The sequence below is a fragment of the Capsella rubella genome, unplaced genomic scaffold (genome assembly GCF_000375325.1).
Source record: "Capsella rubella cultivar Monte Gargano unplaced genomic scaffold, Caprub1_0 scaffold_3, whole genome shotgun sequence".
Classification (NCBI taxonomy): Eukaryota; Viridiplantae; Streptophyta; class Magnoliopsida; order Brassicales; family Brassicaceae; genus Capsella; species Capsella rubella.
The window spans coordinates 9738524-9763371 of NW_006238921.1; the positions used below are offsets into that span (position 1 = coordinate 9738524).

The following is a 24848-nucleotide window of genomic DNA, read 5'->3' on the forward strand; positions in this document are numbered from 1 at the left end:
ATCTTTGGTTATAAATTTTGTTTATTCTTCTTGATTTTTTTCTCCTTGAACTTGTTGTTTTAAAAATTGATCTATCTGATACCAAGTTCGAAATACTTATGGGGAACTTTATTATATATTTGGCATTAAATATCTAACATTGTCCAGAAAAATAATGTTAAATAAACTGAAAAGTGTACCATAATTGTATTAAAAAGTGCATCATGTTCCTAACCGTCTGTTTTAATAGTTTGTAGCAAATATGTGATCATTGTACAAATTGGTTGTATTTCAATAACTGGCTCGAGAATTAGAGGTTTCAAAACTAACCTTATGGTAGAGCCTCGATACTGTTTTTGACCTTTGCGAGTTTCTCTAGTCTAGTGTGTTCTTTACATGATATGGAGACATCTCTCCTTCATTAGGGCATTTTTTTATTGCTTTACCACATGAGCATTCTCTTCCTCGTTGGCATGGTAGTTTCTAAATGGTTAGTCCAAAGACAAACATGTTCCTTACTCAAATTATCCTTCATTCCTCAACCAAGAACTTAATATCGCAAGAATCCTTAGGATCCCTATACATATACAAAATTTGGCTAGGACTCTTGCCAATACATATACAAAATTTGGTTAAGACTTCACCTGCCAAGATTCTGACCAGAGAAGAGAAGTCTTACCAACCTAAATAGTGTAGTAGAATAGTAAAACAACAAAGCCTACGACTAGACCAGTCTCTGCTTATACTTTGTTTTCACCAACCACTTGCAAGAAAAAAAAACTCAGCCGTCTTAATTACGTTGGTGATCTTATTAGCCACACGTGCTAATCACACCAACAACCAAAAAATAGTCAATAATCCAAATTCTTGACTTGCTTCTATAAAAACTTTAACTTTGACCATAAATTACAAAACCCATTTGAATTTTTCCTTCTTGTGTCTGTTCTTGATTTTTTTGGTTTCAAAGTTCGAAACTTTTTTTTGTTTCTCGGCAATGGAGGGATTAGTACCGGTACAGAGACTTCCGGTTAGAGTGGCTTCACCTTCTCTGTATCGGTGTGGTAACGTTTCTGTCTCAATCAAACGTTCACTTTCAGGTTTCGCCATGGACAGAAGGATCAGGTTCACGGCTCCGTCGCAGTTCTCGATCCGGGCTCAACAGGTGCGTCCAAATTTGTTCCCTTTCTCGATTTCTATGAACACCCTTAAATAAAGTTTGAGTCTTTCGTTTGATTCTGTGTGATTTGTGGCATTTGATGTTGTCTACTGTCTAGATTGAACCCTAGCTGGAATACAAATTGGGTTTTTTCTGATTCTATCAATCTGTTGCTGAAAGGTTTTGCCTTTTTTTGTTGTAGTCGGATTTGAAGGAAAGCTTAGTTGTGTCTTCTTCTTCTTCAGTAGAGGACAAAGGAAATGCTCTTAGGATCAAGGAATGGGAAGTAGAGATGTATCAGGATGAAGTAGCAATTAGCCAAGGTATTAGGATAAGGAGAAAACCACCAACCAAGGCTCCTTTGGGGTATACTGGACCATTTGAGTTGAGATTGCATAACAATGATGCTGATTCTCCTCGTAATATCTTGGAGGAGATTACATGGTACAAAGATGTAGAAGTTTCTCGGGTATAGATTTTTCTCCTTACAAGACTTTTCTTTTCAGAGAGGAGATTACATGGTTCTTAATGTGATTGTTGTCTTTTCGCTTTTCAGATGAAGGAGCTAAACCCACTTGATGCGTTGAAGAAAGCTGTTGAGAATGCTCCTCCAACCAGGGATTTTGTTGGGGCTCTTAGGATGGCTCAGGAAAGAACTGGGTTGCCTGGCTTGATAGCTGAGGTTAAGAAGGCTTCACCAAGTAGAGGGGTCTTAAAAGAAAATTTTGACCCGGTATGTGATGGTGGTTTCTGTTTCTTTCTGTAATGTCATTAGATCTTGATCTCGAATTGAGTTTTTGAACTTTGATTAAGCGAGTAAGGTTGAGTCTTTTCAATAAATAAAAGGATTGCAGCATTATTAAAATTTGCAGTTTGGCCTTGGGAAGTAGATCAACATTTTTTCTTTTGAATGTTTCCAATATGATTTGCTATTATATTTCTAATCTAGACCTGTCAGGTCTTCATGATTCCTCCGGCTGTGTTGCTAATGCTTATGGTTTTACAGGTTGAGATTGCTCAAGCTTATGAAAAAGGTGGAGCAGCATGCCTCAGCGTTTTAACAGACCAGAAGTATTTCCAGGTTTACTTGTGTATTCAGTTGTAGATATCTTATCCACATTTGCAAAAAGTTTTTAACATTTGTAGTTCTTATCTCGATGTTGTTCAATAGGGAGGCTTTGAAAACCTGGAAGCAATAAGGAACGCTGGTGTGAAGGTATTTTCTTAGCAACTTCTGATGTGTTTAGTACTTGATAATCAACACATTGTGTAACCAATGCTTTTCAATTATTGCAGTGTCCACTATTATGCAAAGAGTTTGTCGTAGATCCATGGCAGATCTACTATGCTCGGACTAAAGGTGCGGATGCAGTATTGCTTATTGCTGCTGTATTGACTGACCTAGAAATAACCTACTTGCTTAAGATTTGCAAGAATCTTGGTTTGGCTGCCCTTGTTGAGGTATCTTTCCCTGCTTTGGTTAAATGTTGATTGCTTGACATAATTATGCGTCTTTAAAGTTCGTATTATTTTTGTTTTTCTCCTAATATGGTTGTCCATAAAACAGGTACATGATGAGAGAGAGATGGGCCGTGTGCTTGGAATAGAAGGGATCGAGCTCGTTGGCATCAATAACCGAAGTCTTGGTAATGCAGCTTTTGTACATATTGCTAGTTCTGATATCTTTTCTCATAGACCGAGTTCACGTAGATTTGATTCATATTGTCAAAAGTTTTGTTCAGTTGAGGAGTCTCACAAATAAAAGTTTTTTGTGTTTCAGAAACATTTAAAGTAGACATCAGTAATACAAAGAATCTTCTTGAAGGAGAACATGGTAGACAAATTCGTGAGAAAGACATGATTGTAAGTACTTCCACTTTCCATTCCTGAATTGGTGTCTGTCAATTGCTCAAACATAATCCTGACTCCTGTTCTGTACGTTAAGGTGGTTGGCGAGTCCGGTTTGTTTACACCTGATGACATTGCTTATGTACAAGCTGCCGGAGTTAAAGCGGTAAGCTTTGACAATTATATATTAAAACATTTGGCTGCTTGGAAAACCTCCCCAAGCATTAATCAGATGAACAATTCGCTTAAATACTGAATTACGAGCTTTCAGGTTTTGGTTGGCGAGTCCATTGTGAAGCAGAGCGATCCTGAGAAAGGAATAGCTGGACTTTTTGGCAGGAACATCTCTCATTCTTAGAAACCACATCTCCAAATATGTTTACTAGTACATTTGTTTGTATCTTGTTCTGTGGGGATTGAGAGTAAAGACTAGAAAGGCTTTGTATCTTGTTCTAATGTTTCAGACATTTTCAATAACCATCAATCAAATAAGTTGAATAAAGATTGATCTAAGCCATGGAACCCCAAGCCAACAGAGAAATAGCAATATTATGTTGTCATAACTCACAAGTGAAGAATACAACCCATCACACCAATACATAGAAACGATATTGTTGTTATCTAAATACATTCATCCTTGCAAAACAACCGGAGTCACTAAATACACCACTCCAAACATTTCCGACCAGAATCCAAAAGTGACTGTCATGGCTTCTCAGACAAGCTCCAGTCTTCTTGATGCAGTATGATTTTTAGATATAGATAAACGACCTTCCAAAGGCAAACACTTGTCCACTTATTCTGCGCCAGTGGATTTTATACAGCAAAACCATTTCTTCTGCAAATTATGCAATAAACAGCATCAATCATATATCCATACAATAAGATGATTAAGAGAAGAAAAAAGATGACCAGAGAGGCTGCGGCTTACGGCGGGTTTCTCAAGAACCTCCCCGTTTTTATTATATCCAGGTTCATCTCTCCCTGGTGAGTCGGATTTACCACCTCCCTTTTTCTCGTTTCTAGCTTTGTTGAAGATAACAGTGAATCCCTCAGCTGATGAAGGGTCATTTACATCCCATTCGCCAAACTTTGGCAACGGGCGGCCCTTGTCCTACACACAATCCAAACGTCAAAACATTTTCAGTCATCCGAATGTTCAAGACAATGAGTTCTAAACGCCAACACTCGCACCAAAATCCATTGAAAAAAGTCTTCATTACTACTTATATGTTGTCTAGATGGTTAACTCATATGATATAAGTTTTCGATCGAAAAGTAAACAGTACACAAGCCTCTATGCCCAACACGACAACTCGTAAACACACAAAAAAGAGGCAAAAGCTTCAGTAAAGTAATCTATAAGCAAAGTATATTGAAATCAAGAAAATGATATGCACATACAACAAAGTCATTCATCTGATCATCTCATTAACCCTATGCACTGTTCAAGATATGGTTGCAAAGATCATACAAAGACTTTCTCTTTCTCTATTCACTAATCTAGAATAGTAAATTATAAGACCAGAGATATTATGACACATAAAAAAAACCAATACTTTCTCACCACCAAAATCTGCAGAAGACACAACAAAGTATTGATTTTTTTCGAACAGTAACTTCAAATCCATACAAAAGTTTTAAACTTTTGTAAGATCAAGACAAGAAAGGTCCATCTCCAACAAGCAAAAACCATTGTTATAGAATCAAAGAGTCCAAAGGTAAATCTCAAAAAACAAATCCATGAGAACAATCAGAATAAAAAAGTATCAAACTTTTTTAACAATTCCATCAAAAAGCAAAAAAAAAAAAACAAGAAATCACAAGAACATCAAAACCAAAAGATGTGAGGCCTCAGAAACAAGAAATCTCATAGATTAAGAATATCGAAAAAGAAAAGAGATGGAGAAAGATCGTACTGCCATGGATTAAAAGAAGAGCTGAGCTGAGATGCGTTGTGGTGGTGGTCGTCTCCTTCCTTCCTCTGGTTCTCCCTTTCAACTTTTGTTTTATCTTTTCTGGTGAAAGCTTTGAGGATGAGGCGAAAAAGAAGGAGCCATAGAATCTTGGGCCTTCGTAGGCCCATTATGTCGTCTCATCTCAACACTCAACAGACACATTTTTTAATTGCACTGAATCAATTTTTAAGCTTAACCAATTACATAGAAGTCCAAATTGGTAAGAAGAAGTGGGAGAATTTATTTATTTTTATTTTTTTCTAGTCTCTTATTTCATTGATGCGTAGTAGGAAACTTATGTTATTTATGGATTTTGTGGTTATTATAGAAAGACTGAAATATAAAAAAATGTTCAAAGGAATTTAATTAAAGCCATTAGATATCATCAATCAATCAATTTTTTTTTTTTTGACATTGTCAATCAATTTCTTAATGAATAAGTATTATGGGAAGAATCTCAATTTGATGCCTCGTTACCTTTGAAACCTTATCTTCCTTTTTTCCTAACTATTCATTGTCGAATTGATGGTTCGTGAAAAGCTTCAAATCTATTTACAGGTTTAGGTTGGTAGTAATGTCATAAACGAAGTCCATCCCCCTTCACTTGGAGATGAAAACTTTATTATACATTATTTCGTTAATAATTTTCTTTACTTAATACAATATTTTGTTATACAAATCTTTATTATACAATCATTTGCAATCACTTTCTTTATTGTACAATATTTTGTTAATACAAACTTTTATTATATAATAATTAAAATATGGGTAGTAGAAAAATTCTTGAATAGGACATTTAAATGAGTTTTATTTATGTGTTAAATTAACACGATGATATTTTTGATGTGAGACGTATTAATTAACTTTTTTATCGTTCATATTCGATTTATGTTTTTTTGTGTATACCAACAACAAATAAGTAATTTGATTAGTGTAAGACTAGAAATATATTGTGGATCATCATAATTAAATATATTTTATTTCATACTTTAAAAAGTAAAATTTGACATCAAAAATTATTATTATCTAGAAAATAGGAGAAACCATATTTTTATGCTAAACAACAACATTCAACACCACCAACTAAATATCTTTCTAAACATTTTCCCTCTAAGAAATGTTGTTCTATGCAATATGCATTGCACTTCTCTGTTGTTGTACAATCCATCCCAGTACAATGTTTGATTAGTCTTTCCCTATTGGTTTCTCCTATTTGATTCATAAACAAAATTAAACATGTTATAAATAAATATATAACAATGGCTCAAGTGATAATTTTATAGTAATTCAAAAATAATCGAATGTATTATTAATTACCTGCATTTACGGGATTAGAGATGAGCAAAAACATCATCATCAACGATAGTAATAGAAGAGATGAACACTTGGTGATGGCCATTAGATCAAAGACTAGGAAAACAAAAAAAAAAAACAAGATTCATAATCAATAATATAAGATGAACATATATTCGACATTTCTTATAAAATTGGATATATTTAGGATTTACCTTCGTGTTTATGATACTCTAATGTTTATTGTGAATGTTTTGTATTGGTCTTGTGTGTGCATTTATATAGATATAGATATATACTTACACACATACATATATAGTTTAATAGGTCTTCCATATATAATATGTATTGAAATCATCTTTTTATTAATAGAATTTTCCATATCAAAAAGAGTTGAATTAATAATTTATTTTACTAAAATTATATATGTTCCCACAAAATATTGGAGTCATAAATTTTAAAAATTGGTATCTTGACACTATTACAATATTGTATGATTTTGTATTCAATGTTTTTAACAATTCTTATAAAACTGAATGATTTACCTTTAATATTCAGAATGATTTAGATTTCTCTTATGTGTACATTTATATAGATATAATATATACTTACACACCTATACACACATACATATTATTTAATAGGTGTCCATATTATGTATATATTGACTAATATTTCTTATAGAATTTTCCATATCAAAAATTTGAGTTGATAGTTTTCTTTTTCATTAGTGAAATGATTTGTTCCCAAAAAATGGTTAAAATTAATGACTTGATTTTAATTTGCTTGACTTCTTTGTTGATAAAACCGTATCCTCTATCAAGTCTAAACGTTGCTTGATTGATGCTTTGGGGATCCACGTTTATTGAGAAAACATCATATCATGCGATCTTGAGAATCTTGATACACTTTATTGTCGAACTTTATTGGAATTGAATCATCAAGAAAACATATATCACACGAATCCAACAATCAAACCCTAGAAAATTCCATGATTCATTGACAACCCCATGCAAAGAGTCTGGATCAAGAAAGATATAAATTAAATAGAGTGAACTTCACTCATTCTTGGCCAAGATTCTCAAGCTACCAAAACTACTAACAAGAGTCTCGCATGCAAGAATATTTTCATGAAAGACTTTAACTGTAACACCATCACTGCAACACTCTAATCAAAACTGATATATTGAAACATATAAATATCTAGCTACATTCAAGATGTGTGGATGTGTGTTGATGTCTTCTCCTACATGCCTAGCATGCTAATTAATGCTTCCATTGAGATCAGTTCTTTGTGTTAAAGAAGAACTGAGAGGTAACAAGTTAATAACTTCTTCTTATCTTGGTTCACCTTATCTTGGAGCAGTTAGGGAAGTACAATAAGAGTCTGATGTGAGTATTAAGGCCAAAAAAAAAAATATCTAGCTTCATGTTTATATAACGAAAACTGTGATATATTTACTATGTGAGTTGCAATCAACTTTTGAAATCAAGAAACAAGACTCAAAGATCTTGAATGCTAAGGTTATGCTCTCTTCTTGTGGGTTTTTTCTAAGTGGATGTCAATTGAGGATTTGTAACAACCCATCCCTTGCCTAATACCATCGCCGAGATGATATAAAGATTAACGCCTAACTAACACCTGTTAATTGCTTGTTATCGGACTTACGACATGTTGTTTTTGGCTTGGTCAACTTTGTTTCATGTTTTAAACAGTAAGTTAATGTCTATGTATTATTTAAATAGTCTGCCTGGAAGTTGCTGGTTTAATTGGCCGAAATGACTCGGTTCATGTATTTAATGACATTTTTCCCATAGAGAATCTAGAATTTTTTAATATTAACCCATAGCATAGTATTTTTTTTGCTAAAATATTTTGCAAAGCACGCACTTATGACATGTCAAGCTCATATAATGCATACAAATTTCTTTTTGTTTGATGTAAGAGTCGATCTAAATTTTAGATAGTTTGCTTACTTTTTTTAATTTCATTTTACTCGATGGGATCTAATATTTCTATTTTTTCGTTTACTTTGAATAAACCTTGTTTAATCAGACGATGCCACCATAATCAACGGATTAACTTGGACGGGATATTCAAGCATGAAGAGAGCTCAATCCAGCAAAGGAGGATACCTACACCATTTTCGATTTGTTTTATCCTTTGTCGTAGGTATTATGCTTTATTTCGTCTTCACCAAATTTCGATATGGCGGTCTTCCAAGATAGATTTTAAAATTTGATTTTATCTTTTAATATGAAAAAATTGAGATTTTAATGTATTTCAACTTTTTATTTCCTCGTTTTTGGTAAATCACATTTTTTAGAATGTTGGATTTCGTACGTGAGAAGAGAAAACGATAATAAAAGGGAGATTATAAGTAGTATTTATGGAGCATGTTTTTTGGTGGTAATAAAAACTAATATAAAACATATACAGTGTGTCAAAAATATTAGCCTTTTAGTATGGAGAGCTTATTGTTTTAGAACTCATAAGATTAATATACCAATTGATTATTTTACGTTTATAGAAGATGGTATATTATCTATATATATAATATGAGAATTCACTCTCCATCTAGGCTATCCACATCAGCATCCACCTCATTAATATTTTTTTTAAATTAAATATATTTAAAATATTTATTTAATGCATATTAATGTACTCATAATTAATAGAAAAATTAATTAAACATAAAAGAATTAAACTAAGAAAAGAGAATTAAACTAAATAAATAAAATTTTAAAATCCTAAATATTGTTAAAATGTTATTAGTAATGTTCATATTTTCAATGATTTAATGTGTTAATGAGTTAATGAGAATTATAATGGAAGAAAAATATTAAATGCATAGTAGAGTAAAAATAATGACTATATATATAAACCTTATAAACAAGAAAAATTTAAAGTGAAATATTAGTTGGAAATAGAAACTCACCGAACATTACGAGCCGATAAGCGTTGTCGTTAATATCTCAACGTAAAAATATTATTAGTTTACTTGAGCAATTTGCATTATATTACATTTAGTTATTTTTTATATGTAGCTAATTTTGGGATAACAAACGACCAACTTTTGTCCAAATTTGAATTTGGTCATTCTTTGTTCCAAAATTAATGAATGATGTCCATTATTGGGTGTACTAATCATTATTTTGAATTTCAACACATCCGAGTTTGAATTTAGTCATTCTTTGACATCCAAAATGATGTTTAATTTAGATATGATTTATTGGTGTATGAAATTTCAATGATATTCTTGAATATATAAAAAAGTTTTTGCACTTTTTCTGGTGCAAAAAAACTTGAAAATTATAGAACATTATATTTCATCTTCTATAAACGTAAAATAATCAATTGGTATATTAATCTTATGAGTGAGTTCTTTTTTTATGAGTGAGTTCTAAAACAATATATAAGCTCCTGCTCAATATATGTTAATAATCAGGTTGTTTTTGCCACCGATTGTGTATTCAACATCTTTTCAAAAGCTATTGATGCTAGCCTTGGTTGTGATTACAAGTTCGAACAGGTAAAACTTCAATTTTTTTAATATTAATGGAATCTAAAAGTCTTTCTAAATATCTTATAATATTTGATTGCTTTTTGTTGTAGGGTCGTGTTCGTGGAGCGATAGGTGACTACATCTGTTATGTTCGAACAACGCTTTGAGGGCTTTAAATGCCTCATTGTGGGCAGGCTGGAACCAAAGAGTGTTGTCAACAAGTTTAGTGTAGGTGCCGTAGTAGGATGTGAGTAAATGTGTTGGTGCTGTTAGGATATAAGTAATTGTGAAGATAATATGAAAAATCGGAATTGTTTTCAGAATGTTTACAAGAATAAGAAAAAAGTGACCAAGCGATGCTACTCATTGGAAAGGTTTGTTTATAATGACTAATGAGTACTACTTTTTTGACAGAGATTTGTTTACACCAATATGAGTAGTACTTTTATCATAAGCAAAGTCTACCATGAAAGACTTTGTTTAATGATTAATTGGAATATAAGCAGAACGATGACTTACACATGATGACATGAATGGTTATTACAGTAGCATGCAATGAACACTTTGATAATTAGGAGGACAAAAAATAAAAAGATTAGATGAGTCGTTGGTGATATATGAACCAACATACAACATTCTTTTTGAATATTCTACAAGTGAATCGTATATGAAGATGAAGCTTAATTAATTCTCATTTTAGTATCAGTATCACAATCATAATAACTTGTACAAAATTTTAACTGATCAAGTAGGATATATTATATGATTTCTATATAAAAAAGCCAAATTTTCCAAGCCAAAATCAAAATCTTTTAATATTAAAATAGATTAATTTTATGCTTATTTGTCAGTCAAGTTCTCAATTATTCCCCAACTTTTTTTCTTTTCTCAGTTATTTAATTAGAATACCTTTCTTACTAAACAATATTATTTCAATATATTATATATTCTGATTATTTTAATAGTAATTTTCTCAATTTTGAAACACATAAAAATCTTTTTTTTTGCCTACCACACATTAACTAAAATATTACTCTATGATTGATAGCCCAAATATGAGAAAAAAAGTTTACAAAAGTAACTTTCGAAACAAAGAATCTAGATGAACGAATTATAGATTGTTCTCTTTAAAATTACAAGAACAAAAAATCTTAGATAAGAAAATTACATAAGAATTTGACATACCGAACTAATTACTTTAATAATTCGAATTTTAGATCTTACCACTTATTATGAACAATTTTTATTTATTTATAAGCATCATTAATACATTTAGAAAGAAAAAACACACTAAAATTATTTTTTCTTAGAAAATTTTATAATTAAGAAATCCATAAATAGATATTTAATAATCCCCCTACTAATTAAACATAGGATGAAACAAAATTGTTAATTTTGAATAAAAATAAGAGATAATTGCACTTACAATCACTTTTGACAAACATATTGTTCAGTTAGTAACTTTGGAGATGTAGCCTAATAAAGTTGTCATATTAACTAATTGAATTAATGATAAATTTTTTAGATATCTTTTGTACTATAATTGCTAGATTGCTTTTTGAATATGAATATTTCTTATGTGAAAATAAGAAATTTATGTGGTGTAGAATGTTTATTCGCATGATTTTAGCAAACAAATATTTAATTATTGATTTATTTAAATTTGATGATATGATCAGTTATGTATATATACTATGTAGAATTTGATTAGTTGATTATTTCATATGCTAACATATTTTTTATCATTTTATTTTTTCTAAAAAAATGTTATCTTTGTTTTTTTAATATATGATGATTTTGTTCTATTAGATTTCATTCTATATAAATTATTAATTTCGAAATTATATTAAAATATTAAATTAATATTAAATATGTTTATGTATATTCAAAATGGGGGAATTTCAAAAATACCCCTTTTCCAATACCACTTTTTAAAAATACCCCTCTTTCTAATTTTCTCAAAAAGTCATTATAAAATTTGAAATTTTTCAAAAACATACGTGTAAGCTTATATTTGTAGACAAAAATTATCTTTATATGTGTGTAAATTTATATATATATATATATATATATATATATTTTAAATACCGTTTACATACCTTTTAAAAATCATTTAAAAACCTTATAAAAACTGTGTAAACATTTTAAAAACCTTATAAAAACCTTATAAATGACGTTTAGAACCCCTTAAAACCTTATAAATATTTGGATTTAATCTCCCAGTAGTAATGATGATCTTGATTTACCTTATCAACCATATAAAAGTTTATAATTTTTCATATTTGAAAAGGGGTATTTTTGAAAATGGATAAAAAAGAGGGGTATTTTTAAAAAGAGGTACACCAAAAAAGGTATTTCTCAAAAATTCTCATTCAAAATAGATATGTTTACATATATTTAATTTTAAATTTAATTGTCCACTTTTTATGGTAAAATATTATTATGATTTTCATAAATATAGATAGTTTTTGTTTTTGTTTTTTTTTTTTTGCTATCATTAATTCTGTTTGGCAACTGGAATATATTTCATGAAATTTTTTTCTAAAATTGGGGGTGTTTGGATTCAAGTTGTCATTCCCAATTAATAGTATAGATAAAATAATTACCTATTATAAAATTATCACCTAGTTTTTAATTATTTAATACTTCAAATTTGTAAATTATATTATTAATCCCGTCTAATACATAACCAAAACCGAACCAGTGTCTTCAATCTCGCCCCATTCGAAGTTATTACCATGTGTTTTGGTCTGAGAGAGACTCCGTTGACGGAGCAAGATGGTCCAACCACCGAATCGTCTCTCAATAGAAAAAAAACCCATTGTTTTTGGATTTACTCGTTCCACGAAAGTTCTAAGGGAAAGGAACTTTCAAATCACTATCAAAGTCTTCTTCTTTGGATATGTATATTAAAAACCCTAATATGTCTCCCTCCGTTCTTTCCTTACAGATAACTCAAGTCTCTTCCAAGGTTTTTCTTATCTCTTACTTGCATTTCACTTTTGGTGTCTGAATTTTGGAATCTCGATTTGAATGGTCGACATGGGTTTGACAAAAACATTTCTTTTCTTTGTGTTTTGTTGTCAAAGATACAACCTTTTACTTGGATACTGCATCATGGACGGTGAAGCTCAGCAAATCTCATTACTTGATGGGAAAGAAGACAAGTTTGATGGTGTTGTTGTGAATTTGATGGAAGTGGTGTCCATGACTGTTGACGATTTTGATGCAAAGCTTGATTTTTCACTTCGTACATGGAAGGGTCAGGTATAAAGAAAGGTTCTTTCTTTACAATGCTACTGAGGATGCTGCTTAGATCGTTTCTAAAGATATGGACCTCTGGATTTAGACAGAACATCTCTCAAGTTTGGTGTCTGTTGTGAGAGTGTCTTTATGTTTCTGTTTAAAGTTTATTGTTTTTTCTGTTTCTATTGCCAATGACTTGACGTTTGGGAGATGGATTTTTAGGGGAAGAAGGGGATTTGGATAAAGCTGCCTCGTGAGCTTTCTAGTCTTGTTGATACGGCAATTAAGGTTAGAAGATGTTAGTGTTGTGTTATGTTTTGTTTTTGTTTAGCTTTAGTGATTGAGATCTGTTTGGTGATATGTTTAGAAAGGGTTTACATACCACCATGCCGAGAAGGAATACGTGATGCTTACATCTTGGCTCAGGGAGCCACCTAGTACTCTTCCTGCCTATGCTTCTCATCGTATTGGGATTGCTGCTTTTGTCCTAAACAAGAACGGAGAGGTAACAAGATACTTTGTTTTAAATTTCTCCTGGCCTATCACTTTGAATCTAAATGGACTGAACCTTGATATACAACTTTCCATTTCCAGATGCTCGTGGTTCAAGAGAATAGTGGATATCTCAAAGATAAAGATGCGTGGAAGGTGCCTACCGGTACTATTAAAGAGGTGAGTTTATGGGATCTTATCATATCTTTGTGTGTGTGTAAGCTTATGTTTGTTGCCCTACATGAATATTAACAATTTCATAAGAAGATTTCAAAGCTTAGTAATAGCTAATAATCTCTACCCTCACTATGCTAATGATAACTAGATAACTAGTTAAGAATAAAGGGTATACCAGATAATCAAAGGAACCACTGTGTTATGTCTGTATTCATCGATTACGTTATAAAGAATGCCTAAATTTAAGCATGTCAGCTTGGTACAGACTATAAAGATTTAGTAACACGTTGATTCCATTAACGAGGCTACAAGATCTCTTGATTTGGATATGTTTTTGCACTTTTCTTGGATATCTAGGCTAACTGAAAATTTCAAATCACCAGGGTGAGAGTATATGGGCTGGGGCAATCAGGGAAGTGAAAGAAGAAACTCATGTACGTATTCGTCTCCAAAACCCGGCAAATAGTTCAAGTTTTTGAGTTTTGTATCGAAAGAGTAAATCCAATTCTGTGTTTTTTTTTTGGTCTTTTGCTTCAGATTGATACAAAATTTGTAGAAGTCCTGGCTTTCAAGTAACAAAAGATCTCTTCAATGCTTATTTCATTAGGTAAACCACTGATTATTTGCATCTGACATCATACTGGTTGTGTTCTCACAGGGAAAGCCACCAAGCAGTCTGGCAAAGAAAAACGGATATATTTTTCGTGTGCGAGTTGGAAGCAAGCACGTTTGAAATCAAGAAACAGGACTCTGAGATCTTTGCTGCTAAGGTAAATGTTTTATATATACTTCTTGATAAATCTGAACCAAGCAATGGTATTTCTTGACCGCTCGGCTCTCTTCTTGTGTGTTTTCTTAGTGGATGCTGGTTGAGGAATACGTAAACCAGCCCGTTCACGCCGAGGAAGGGAATGAGATGTTTATGTTAATAGCTAACATCCTTTTAAAGAGGTTTCAGAAGGAACACATGGGTTTCCAAAATGTCCACACTACAAAATCATTGAAGGAGAGCCTTTACAGCAGCGTCGATCATTCAGCCAAACATCTGAGCGAGACGTGTGATGAAACCTCCACTTCCACATGTCTGAGCAAACTCTCGTCATAGCATGTTTTCTATTTGGTTTGCTTGACTTCTTTGTTTATTGAAGAGGACAATAAAAGTTATGAAATCGTTTCCTCTATCAAGTCTAAACCTTACTGCTCTTGAGAATCTTGATACACTTTGTCGAACAAAGAGTCTCGTAAGAATATTTTTCATGAGATAGTATATGTAATGGATTAACCAAAAATACTGCAATTGTAACACCATCATTGCATCACAAAACTGATATTGAAACATATAATAGCCCAATAAGTATTTTGCAAATCAAGTCAATATTTCAATAAAAAGAATCATAAAAGTTTGGATATACTTCTCTTCCAATTCGATCTAATAAGGTTGATGGAAAAACTTGTCAAATATGAAGTAAACTTCTCATTTTTTAATTTGATTTCTTTGCTTTTAGGTTTCCGACGATTATCCGATGACGTTTTCTGACCAATTTCCGATTAAATTCCGACAAATTTTTCCGACAACTTCCCGACTACATCCTCCGACTATTTTTCGACTATATTTTTTGACTAATATCCGACAACATATTTCCAACGGAATTCTCGCAAAACCTTTCTGTCGGAATGTTCCGACCATTTTCTGACGAAATTTTGTTTCCGACCAGGAATTATCGAGGATTATTTTTCGTTGGAATTTTGTCGGAGTATCCCTTTTCCGACGATTTTGCGACTATATGCGTGGTCGGAAATAGCTATGTTTTCTTGTAGATCCATACGATTGTGACACTCGTCAGATCGCTCCGAGTACAAGAAGGGTGTTTCATAGTTTAGGTTACTAGCCGAGTTTTAATATCTCATGACATATCTGATTTTTGATTTACTGATGACTTTGTTTGATGCTACAACATTTGTAGACAAAGTTGCAAGAAGTAGAGGAAGCCAACAATACAAAAGAGGAGTAGTAATATATATATTTCTTCTTCCTCATCTACACGATAATAACGAACAATCAAACTAATCAAAAGTTCAAAACTAATTAGTGTTTTCATATAGTTTAAACCTAACTATTTCTATCTTTTATTTCGAATTTTCATAATTTAACCCTAATGTTTTCTTAGACTAATTCAACCTACCCAATATTGTTTTCAGTTTCCAATTTTTTCTCAATATCTTTTTATGTATGATCATGAGTCATGACTAAACTAAATCATTATTTTATACTATATCAAATTCTAGTTATGCTACTGTATGTAACATATATATCAAAAATATATCATGTAAAAGAAAAACTACTTTGCTTTTGATGAATCTGAGAGAGATTCAATTGCTTCGAATAATAATAGTTCAGTGATTATAAACTCTGTAGTTCAATTCCCTATCTTATAACTATAAGGTATCCTAAACACATACATGCACAAGCCTTTGCTGTAAAGTGTTTTTTTTTTTTGTCCTTAGGATAAGAAGAATATGATCTCAAGCTACCAAAATCACTAAGCAGAATGTGATTACTATTGTATCTTAATGAATTTATTTCATAGACACTAACGATCAATGACATCGTAATGTATATTTATAACTTTTAGTGATATAAACAAAAATCTTTTAGTGATATAGGATTATATAATATTTTATATATGACCAATGCATGTGTTTAAAATTGATCTTTTAGTATCATATAGTCAACCATCATATCTTACTATTTAAAGACTAATAAATTAAAAGTTCACAAAATCTTCAGTATGAATAAGAATAATTCTAAATATATTAGGATATTACATTTATGGATAACATCTCTTTATATATAAATAGAAGTGTATGATTTATTTCATTCACACACAAAAAAAATGGTTCCATGGTGCAAATGTTTCTTTTATGTGTTCTTGTGTTTGGTTGTTCTCTTGATCGTAGGTAAGCAACAAAAGAAATCTATGTTTTCAATTTAAACCTACATGATACACTCTGCTTTTATATATTGTATACTTAAGATTTTGGAATTAATTTGTTAAAAATATTACAGATGTTCCGGAAGTCGAAGGACATTTTGTGATAGGTTCTTGCTCGAAAATTCCAGACTGCCACACAAAATGTAATGAAATGGGATTCCGTCACGGAAGATGTTTTGAAGAGGAACGCGGTGCCCCGGAAAAAGCATGTGGTTGCTATAGAAATATGTAGTCACATTTTCTAAGATATTGCATTGTAGGAACATGTAGTCTTTATAATAATAGTAATAATAATGATATTATCTTAGGGTAACTTTATTGTATTTGATGCAACCAACAAGTTTGTAGCCAATAATTATTTTGCAAATCAAGTTACTATTTCATAGAAAGAGTCATACACTTCTCTTCGAATTTGATTTGATTGAACAAGACAATAATTTGGGGAAAATAAAGTAAGAATTACAGAAAATTTAATTTTCCAATAAACTAATTTTCTTTTCTTTAACATATATAAAAAATAGTTCTAAAAATATATGCTTATGAATATGTGGTTTCAGGTTGTAAATTTTAATTTTGAACCGACTTAGAATACATATTTACGAAATTAATCTTAATGATTTAAAATTAATAGTGTTTAAAACATTGGCTTTTTGGGAAATAATTGGCATAAAACGATTTTATTACAAAATGTGCTTAAAAACTGTTTATATAGATTTCTTTGTTCTAATATTATTATTATATCGGAAAATAACGTTTTGGTAGAAAACCAAATTAACCAACTGGAAACTAAACCAGATTACATAGCCAAACCGGACCAGTGTCTTCAATCAAACGAATTGGTACATTGGATATAATCATATAACACAGTAGTCAGTACCATACAAAAATAAATATGATCATATATTATTCTATAAATACGTCTCCCAATATGTTAGAAATTATTTATGGGGTGTTATTGGATTCTAACTTATAAGGAATTTAGATGACTCTAATAAAATCATAGATTGTATGATTGTTTGAGAGTTTAAGTGGGTGTTATTGGATAATGGATTTTAATAGAGTCTAACTCTAACCCAAGTCTAATGTTATTTAATCAATGATTTTAAATACTTTACTCAAATCAAGTGTTATTGGTTTTTATATTTGCAAAATCTTCATTAAAAGAGTTTAAAATCTAGTGTTATTGGTTCTTATATTTGCAAAATCTTCATTAAAAGAGTTTAAAATCTAGTGTTATTGGTTCTTATACTTACAATTATTAACTAAAGTCTTATGTTATTCAAGTTTGGTGGATTTTCACAAATGATTTCATTTGAAAAGCTTTGAGTGAATCTGAAACTGATTTCATGTGTAAATTATGTCAGTCCCAAAACCAACCTTCTAACATGAGATTTGACAATCTAATAAATTAATAAAAGTTTCATTTAACGTAATACACGTACGTTATCAATATTTGCAAACTCATTCACCCATGACCCAACACATATGTATCTCTCTTTATCATTTTTTTCCCAGTCTTTTTTTTTTATCCCTAGTTAATGTGTATATTGTTTAAACAGCTGTTGTATGATTCATTTGATCACTTTAACAAAACAAAAAAACAATTTTCATCTTTAAAAGATATGTTAAGACTTCAATACAGAAATTTGAAATGGGAAAAAAATACGTGATGGTAAAAGTTTGGTATAATTTCATTGAAAATTGTAAAATCATTTGTTATAGAATTCAATTCTATTGTTCAAAACCAAAAGATATCATGTGTCAGTGTAAATACACTTCCACTGATTTAAAGAATGAATAATAAATCAGTCTCAATGAACCCAGATTTTGAAAGTCTTATGAATTTTAAAAATCTAATGGAGTTGAATTTAACTTAAACAACTAATAACACCCCCTAAAAGATTGTTTGAGAATTTTCTGTAATTTTGTTGATTAATTTTTCATATAGTCTTGAAAGTCTTTCGAACAATCCCTCTATTTATAAGATACTTTTCATGACTTTATTTTGTAAAGAAAAGAGTTTAAAATCATAAACTAATAACACAAATTTTTAATTCACTAACAAAAGGAGATTCTTTTGTTTAAATTGAATAACACAGAACTTTTAATAATTTTGTAAAACTCTGAATCCAATAACCCCATATTTATTAAGATTTTGAATGACTTTTTACAAATTAATAACTAATAACATAAAACTTTAAAAGAGTTTAGTAAAATCTTGGTTGAATAACAACAGATTCTACCTAACATCTAAAATCATTAAAACACCATATAACTCCTCCTTAGTCAAGTCAACTAACATATCCTAGGATACATAGAAATTAAAATCTGACCAAATTCAAATTTTCAATATAATAATTCCAAATATATCAAGATATGGAGGAATCACATCTCTGTATTTATAACTCTTAAGTGTTTCGATTATGTTTCATTCACAAATCAAATAACTAAAAAAATGTCTTTAATATCATCCAAATCTTTGTTTGTTGTGTTCTTGTGTTTGGTTGTTCTCTTGATCCCAAGTATTCAACAAAAGATATCCACTTTTTGTTAATTTAAACCTATATGATATGCTTATTTTCTATAATAGTGTATATATTTTTATGTTTTGTAGTAATTGGTTTTATTATATATTACAGAAATTACGGAAGCTGGCACTGATTTACAAGGAGAGGGATATTTTATCATAGGTTCTTGCTCGACAACTCCAGAGTGCACCCAAAAATGCATTGATATGCAAATGACAATGCATCACGGAATATGTTTTGAAGTAGTGCCTCATGCCCGTGAAAAAGCATGCGGTTGCTATTAAATAATAACTCTATTAAGATACCGTGTATGTTATAAAAAAAAAATACTAATAATATATACATTTCTTTTTGTTTTATAAATATTTATATTTTCTCAAATCAATAAATTCTTATGGATTTTTAAAAAAATTTCTATGTATTAGTCAATTTATTTATTTATTTATTTTTTTCGAACACCTGTCAATTTATTTAAGAGTGAATTACATATACACATACTTTTGATAAGAAAATTGACATATAGACCTACTTTAGAGGGATGGTATACTTTTGTGAAGGTTTTGTTTGGTTATTGAATTATCTTAGACGATTTTGCCCTTTTTGCGTGGTTTGGTTTTAAAAAAAAACTGATTTTTTTTATAAGTTCTGAGCCTTTGGGTTGTAACTACGGATCGAGATGAGTGGCTAATATTTATTCAGATGAATAAAGTGAAAGAAAGACATTTTTGATTTTTTTAAAAAAATCGATTTTCTCTCTCTATTTCTCTCTTTTTCTCCTTTTTATTTGTTGTTGTGATTATAAGTTCTCATTTTAAATAGTAACTATAAAAAATTATCACTTTATTTATATACAATAGATTATAATGATATATTTTTTCTACATTTTAAGATGCATATTGCTATACTTTAGATGAATTATTGTATTATACACTATCCATTTGTAGTTGAACATTTGTTCACTGATAAATGGATAGTCAATTATAGTATCATTCATGGATACATAGTTGTTTTGGAAATTAATATATGAGCAACTAACTCTATCCACATGGATTACAAGAAGAGTCTAAACAATAAACCCTAAACCCTAAATATAAAACTATAAATCCTAAACCTAACCACTAAATACTAAATCCTAAACACTAAAACCTAAACTAAGCCATAGAAGTTTAAACCTATATCCAATAACAATAACACTAAACTCTAAACTTAAAACCCTTAAATTTTAAACCCTAAACATGAAACCCTAAACAGTGAAGACTTTTAAAATCTAAATAATAACATTATCATTAAGAAATGCCAATGGATAGTATTTATGTGAACAAATATATTATACATTCTTCATTGAGTATATTATATGATATCCACAAAATTTAATCTATCCATACTTGATAATTGAATCTATCTATAACGTTACTATCAGTCTAATTATGTATTTTATATCTTCAGCCTACAAATTAAAATGATAATTGGCAGTGCATATGTGAACAACTAACTATATCCACATTGATTGAAAAAAACTATAAACAATAAATCATAAACCCCAAACCCTAAACCCAACCACTAAATTACAAACTCTAAACATTAACGCCTAAATACTAAACCATTAAACGCCTAATTACTAAACCATCTAAATTTAACTCTAAAACCAAAACCAATCATACACTATATCCTAACCCCTAAACCTTAAACCTTGAACCCTAAAACCAAAACTCTAGCTAACGTTAAACACTAATCTCTAAACATAAATCATGAATCTCAAACTTTAACCATTATCCAATTAAATTTAACTCTAAAACCAAAAAACCATAAATCATAAGCTACATGCTAACCTCCAAACATTATAATGAACATCTCATCATATCCACACTATTGTAACCACATGGATATATATGGTCAAGGTGTAAAGAAAAAGTATTATAATATGAAAATTAAACTAACGAAAAACATTGGAAGATGCAAACGAAGGTAGAGTGAAAGTTAAACCATTTGAAAATAGTTTTAAGGACATATATTGTCAAAGTATGAACTTGCTTTACAATTGCTAAAAAGTATCCACACCATGTCCATCGAATTGAGTCCATATGTTTATAGTAACTGTGCATTATGTTCGAGAAATCAAATTGTCCATGATAATTTATGAATCCATTTAAACTCTTCCATATGGAGATATTTTGAAATTTGTTCAAAAGTGTGTAAGTCGTTGTCTTTAGAGTGAGGAAAGTTTGAAAATGATGATAATAACAAATTATGTGTCTAACAATTGATGATTATCCAAGCGGTGTAGTCTATTTGGTCATGTGAATCACGTAATCGTTACATATCAATACACAAGTTTATAAGCATCTAATGGTTATCTATATAGAATATGTGTACTGCAAATGAGACCATAGACAATTACTGTGCAAGATGTTCAAGATAAAAAAAGTCTAAGTCCTAAGTCCTAAACCCTAAAATCCTAGCCCTAAACATAAATTATGAACTATAAACCATCCAAGTAATTTTCAATATATAAATTATTTTCTAAATTTCTTATATCAAAAATTACCGTTCATGTGATCGTTACCGAAAGGGGGAGAGAAATAGAGAGAAAGAGAGAATCTCTTGTAAAATATGAAAAGGGCAGAGAAAGATAGAGAAAATATAACATTAAAAAAATGGAGCAAAAAGAAACGAGAAAACAAAGAGAGAAAGAAAACTGAGGATTATATATATATATATATATTTTTTTATTGTAATGTTAAAAGAAAATAAAAGAATGTGAGTAGTTATAAGTTAGAAGAAAGAGAGTAGAAGTTGTAAGGAATTGTTTGTCATTTCAAGTGTAAAAAGTATAGAGGTAGCATAAAGTGGGTGTATTGGTGAATATTTTATGAGAAAGTGGGTGTAAATGCTATTTACTCTTTATTTAAACTTATAATGTTAAGTTTGGCTGTGAGTGTGACACTCTACTTGTTATAACCAAATCCTACCAAAACCGGACCAAAGTCTTCAATCAAATTCAAACGTTTGGTACACTGTATATAAATCCGATTAGACCAAAATGTTACCGGTTCAGGTTATAACAAAACCAAACCAAACCGGTCCAGTGTTTCCTCCTCTTTGGTTCCTAAAAGTCTCCCTTTTGCGACTGCAACATGCTCAAGAGAGCGACTGTTCCGTTGAACCCCAAATCTATCGAAACCCCCAAAAGCCTTAATTTTGGAATCTCCTCTGCATTGATGAGTCGGCTTCCATGGAAGAGAGTGTGTGAAACCAATGAGCAATGGCACAAGCAGTGACTTCCCTTTTGTTTAGTGTTTTTGTATTTACATGGCAATTCAACAAAGTTTGAAACTTTAAGTCTCTTACGACTCGATTACATGGCAATTTCTTCAAAAGTCTACTCTTTTGAGTCGTCTTCTTGGCTGATACTTTCAGATTCTGGGTTATAAATCAAACCCTTGAGTTCGAATCAGTTCATTACCACAGATAACTCTGTCTTCTTCAAGGTATGCATGTCTCTTCTTACTCGCTTTTGTGGAACATTGATTGGATTCTCGACTTTGGTAACATTTTGTTCTTTATGTAGCATGGCTAGTGAAGCTCAAGAGACCCCTTTACTTCAAGGGAAACCAGACGATTATGGAGGTGTTAAGGTGAACTTGACAGAACCAATGACTACTGAGGAATTTGTAGCAAAGTTGAGAGCTTCACTTGTGGTATGGAGGAGTCAGGTATTTTCATTAACAGACCACTTCAGATTTGAGCCTTAGATTGTTTCTTCTCTATCTAAGGGGACTCTTTAGGAAAAAGTTATAGTCTTGTGGCAATGAGTTTGAGACATGGATTTGCAGGGGAAGAAGGGAATTTGGATTAAGCTTGCTGATGGCCTTGAGAATCTTATTGCACCTGCGAAAGCGGTAATTAAGATGTTATGTTGTAAAACTATGGTGTTTTGGATTGATTCTTGTGTAGTTTTGGTGATTTGGATCTTTTGTTTGGTGATTTTTCAGCAAGGGTTTGTATGTCACCATGCTGAGAAGGAGTACACGATGCTTACATCTTGGCTCGACGAAGAGTCACCTAACACTCTTCCTGCCAATGCTTCTCATCGTATTGGGGTTGGTGCTTTTATCCTAAACAAGAACAGAGAGGTAACTACTTATCCTGGCTAATCACTTTGAACATGATCTAAGAAAGACTCAATTCACTAAAATAGGGATTCAAGAGAAAACATTGTTGGCATATTAGATATAAGAGCTCATATCAGTTAGCCTAATCTTGCTTTGTTCTCTGGCGCTCAGTTACATTTATCTTTGCCATCTTCAGGTGCTTGTGGTTCAAGAGACTAGTGGATATTTCAAAGATAAAGATGTGTGGAAGCTCCCTACAGGTGTTATTAAAGAGGTTAGTTTTTAGGATTGTGACACATTTGTATATGTGTGTGGTATGTAAATCTGATCTTTTATTGTCCTAAAAGAAGTAAATTAAGACCAAAATGCTGACCAAACAAAATAACCAATGTTAATGCATGTCCAAACCAACTTTGCCTGTTTCCATTGTTATGTATCTACTAGAAAATTTCTAGAGACATATAGCCATCTAAGCATATCATTGATATTCACTTAGTATAGAGTACTTAGTTATCGTCGTCACATGTTGTTGATCCCATTAACTATGCTTGACAAGATCATTTGTGATCTATTAGCAATTAAATAGGATCGAGTCAATGATTTGCTTTGTTTCTAAACATATCATCATACCTAAGCTACTTGAAATTTCCAAATCCATAGGGTGAGGGTATCGCCGAGGGAGCAATTAGGGAAGTGGAAGAAGAAACTGGTGTAAGTAACCCTGAATAATATTTTTAAGATTTTGAGTTATATGTTGATAATGTAACCTAAGTTTGTAATTTACTTCTGCTTCAGATTAAGACAGAGTTTGTAGAAGTCCTAGCTTTCAGGTAACAAAAGATCTATTCAACCATTAGGTAACCCACTGAACTATATAACCTTGACATCATATATTGTTAATGTCTCTCTCAGGGAAGCCCACAAAGCATTCTCTGAGTATAGAAAGACGGATATAATGTTCTTATGTGAGTTGAAAACAAACAGTTTCGAAATCAAGAAACAAGACTCTGAGATCTTGGCTGCCAAGGTAAACTCTTAATCATATAATTTTGCGATGCACCTTGAACCAACCATGGTTTTGAGTTACGAGTCAGGTCTCTTGTTGTTGGTTTCTCTAGTGGATGCCGATTGAGGAATACGTACACCAACCTTTCCACACCAAGAAAGGGAAAGAAACATTCATGTTAATGGCTAAAATCTGCTTAGAGAGGTCTGAAGTGAAGACATTATACGAAGGGTTCTCTTCTGTCAACTCAGTAGTTTCAGAGAAGAGGAGCCTTTACTGCAGCACCGTTCACGCCAACAGCCTCAATATGAGCCCTGACGACCAAGCCTTCACTTCCACCTCTACCTAAGAACAAGATGTTGATGTTTCTCTTTGTTTCTGCTTTTTTCCATTTGACGTTTTAAAATCCATGTTTGAATAACATAAGATATATAATTTTTCAATACAAATATTTTAAAATTTCACTTTTAATACACCCCTTAAGAAAAGACTCGTTCTTGATCTTGTTCTTGTTTTGATGTTTTGATGATTAGATTGAAGAATGGGGAAGGGAG

At 31.2% G+C, this 24848-nt stretch overlaps 5 protein-coding genes and 1 long non-coding RNA gene across 7 annotated transcripts; 4 read left to right on the top strand and 2 right to left on the bottom strand.

Moving 5' to 3' along the window:
- The first annotated feature begins 899 nt into the window (after nucleotides 1-899).
- Nucleotides 900-3485, top strand: LOC17891581 (indole-3-glycerol phosphate synthase, chloroplastic). The gene is made up of 10 exons (XM_006297762.2): nucleotides 900-1141; nucleotides 1338-1604; nucleotides 1692-1868; nucleotides 2142-2216; nucleotides 2307-2351; nucleotides 2432-2596; nucleotides 2703-2781; nucleotides 2916-2998; nucleotides 3081-3149; nucleotides 3255-3485. The coding sequence occupies exons 1-10, from the start codon at nucleotides 974-976 to the stop codon at nucleotides 3339-3341; spliced, it is 1215 nt and encodes a 404-aa protein (XP_006297824.1). The 5' UTR covers nucleotides 900-973; the 3' UTR covers nucleotides 3342-3485.
- A 32-nt stretch (nucleotides 3486-3517) lies between these two features.
- Nucleotides 3518-5015, bottom strand: LOC17893753 (RPM1-interacting protein 4). The gene is made up of 3 exons (XM_006296577.2): nucleotides 4903-5015; nucleotides 3915-4097; nucleotides 3518-3821 (listed from the first exon to the last, which is right to left on the bottom strand). Exons 1-3 carry the CDS (start codon nucleotides 4906-4908, stop codon nucleotides 3780-3782), a joined length of 231 nt encoding a protein of 76 aa, XP_006296639.1. The 5' UTR covers nucleotides 4909-5015; the 3' UTR covers nucleotides 3518-3779.
- A 977-nt stretch (nucleotides 5016-5992) lies between these two features.
- LOC111831465 (putative defensin-like protein 86) lies at nucleotides 5993-6340 on the bottom strand. The gene is made up of 2 exons (XM_023785623.1): nucleotides 6259-6340; nucleotides 5993-6150 (listed from the first exon to the last, which is right to left on the bottom strand). Exons 1-2 carry the CDS (start codon nucleotides 6338-6340, stop codon nucleotides 5993-5995), a joined length of 240 nt encoding a protein of 79 aa, XP_023641391.1.
- A 6124-nt stretch (nucleotides 6341-12464) lies between these two features.
- Nucleotides 12465-14915, top strand: LOC17890635 (nudix hydrolase 5). Of its 2 annotated transcripts, XM_023786309.1 has the most exons (9): nucleotides 12465-12711; nucleotides 12830-13007; nucleotides 13209-13274; nucleotides 13354-13491; nucleotides 13581-13658; nucleotides 14039-14089; nucleotides 14193-14227; nucleotides 14314-14425; nucleotides 14515-14915. In XM_023786309.1, the coding sequence occupies exons 2-9, from the start codon at nucleotides 12858-12860 to the stop codon at nucleotides 14758-14760; spliced, it is 876 nt and encodes a 291-aa protein (XP_023642077.1). In that variant the 5' UTR covers nucleotides 12465-12711; nucleotides 12830-12857; the 3' UTR covers nucleotides 14761-14915. The 2 variants fall into 2 exon arrangements, with proteins under 2 accessions (XP_023642077.1, XP_023642076.1); XM_023786308.1 differs by lacking the exon at nucleotides 12465-12711 and having other exon boundaries at nucleotides 12783-13007.
- A 1608-nt stretch (nucleotides 14916-16523) lies between these two features.
- Nucleotides 16524-17037, top strand: LOC111831702. The gene is made up of 2 exons (XR_002834811.1): nucleotides 16524-16613; nucleotides 16723-17037. It is a non-coding gene; the product is annotated as an uncharacterized LOC111831702 (long non-coding RNA).
- Nucleotides 17038-22305: 5268 nt separating this feature from the next.
- Nucleotides 22306-24765, top strand: LOC17893630 (nudix hydrolase 6). Its single transcript, XM_006298187.2, has 9 exons — nucleotides 22306-22664; nucleotides 22745-22889; nucleotides 23010-23075; nucleotides 23169-23309; nucleotides 23485-23562; nucleotides 23949-23999; nucleotides 24084-24118; nucleotides 24201-24315; nucleotides 24407-24765. Exons 2-9 carry the CDS (start codon nucleotides 22746-22748, stop codon nucleotides 24641-24643), a joined length of 867 nt encoding a protein of 288 aa, XP_006298249.1. The 5' UTR covers nucleotides 22306-22664; nucleotide 22745; the 3' UTR covers nucleotides 24644-24765.
- The last annotated feature ends 83 nt before the right edge of the window (nucleotides 24766-24848 follow it).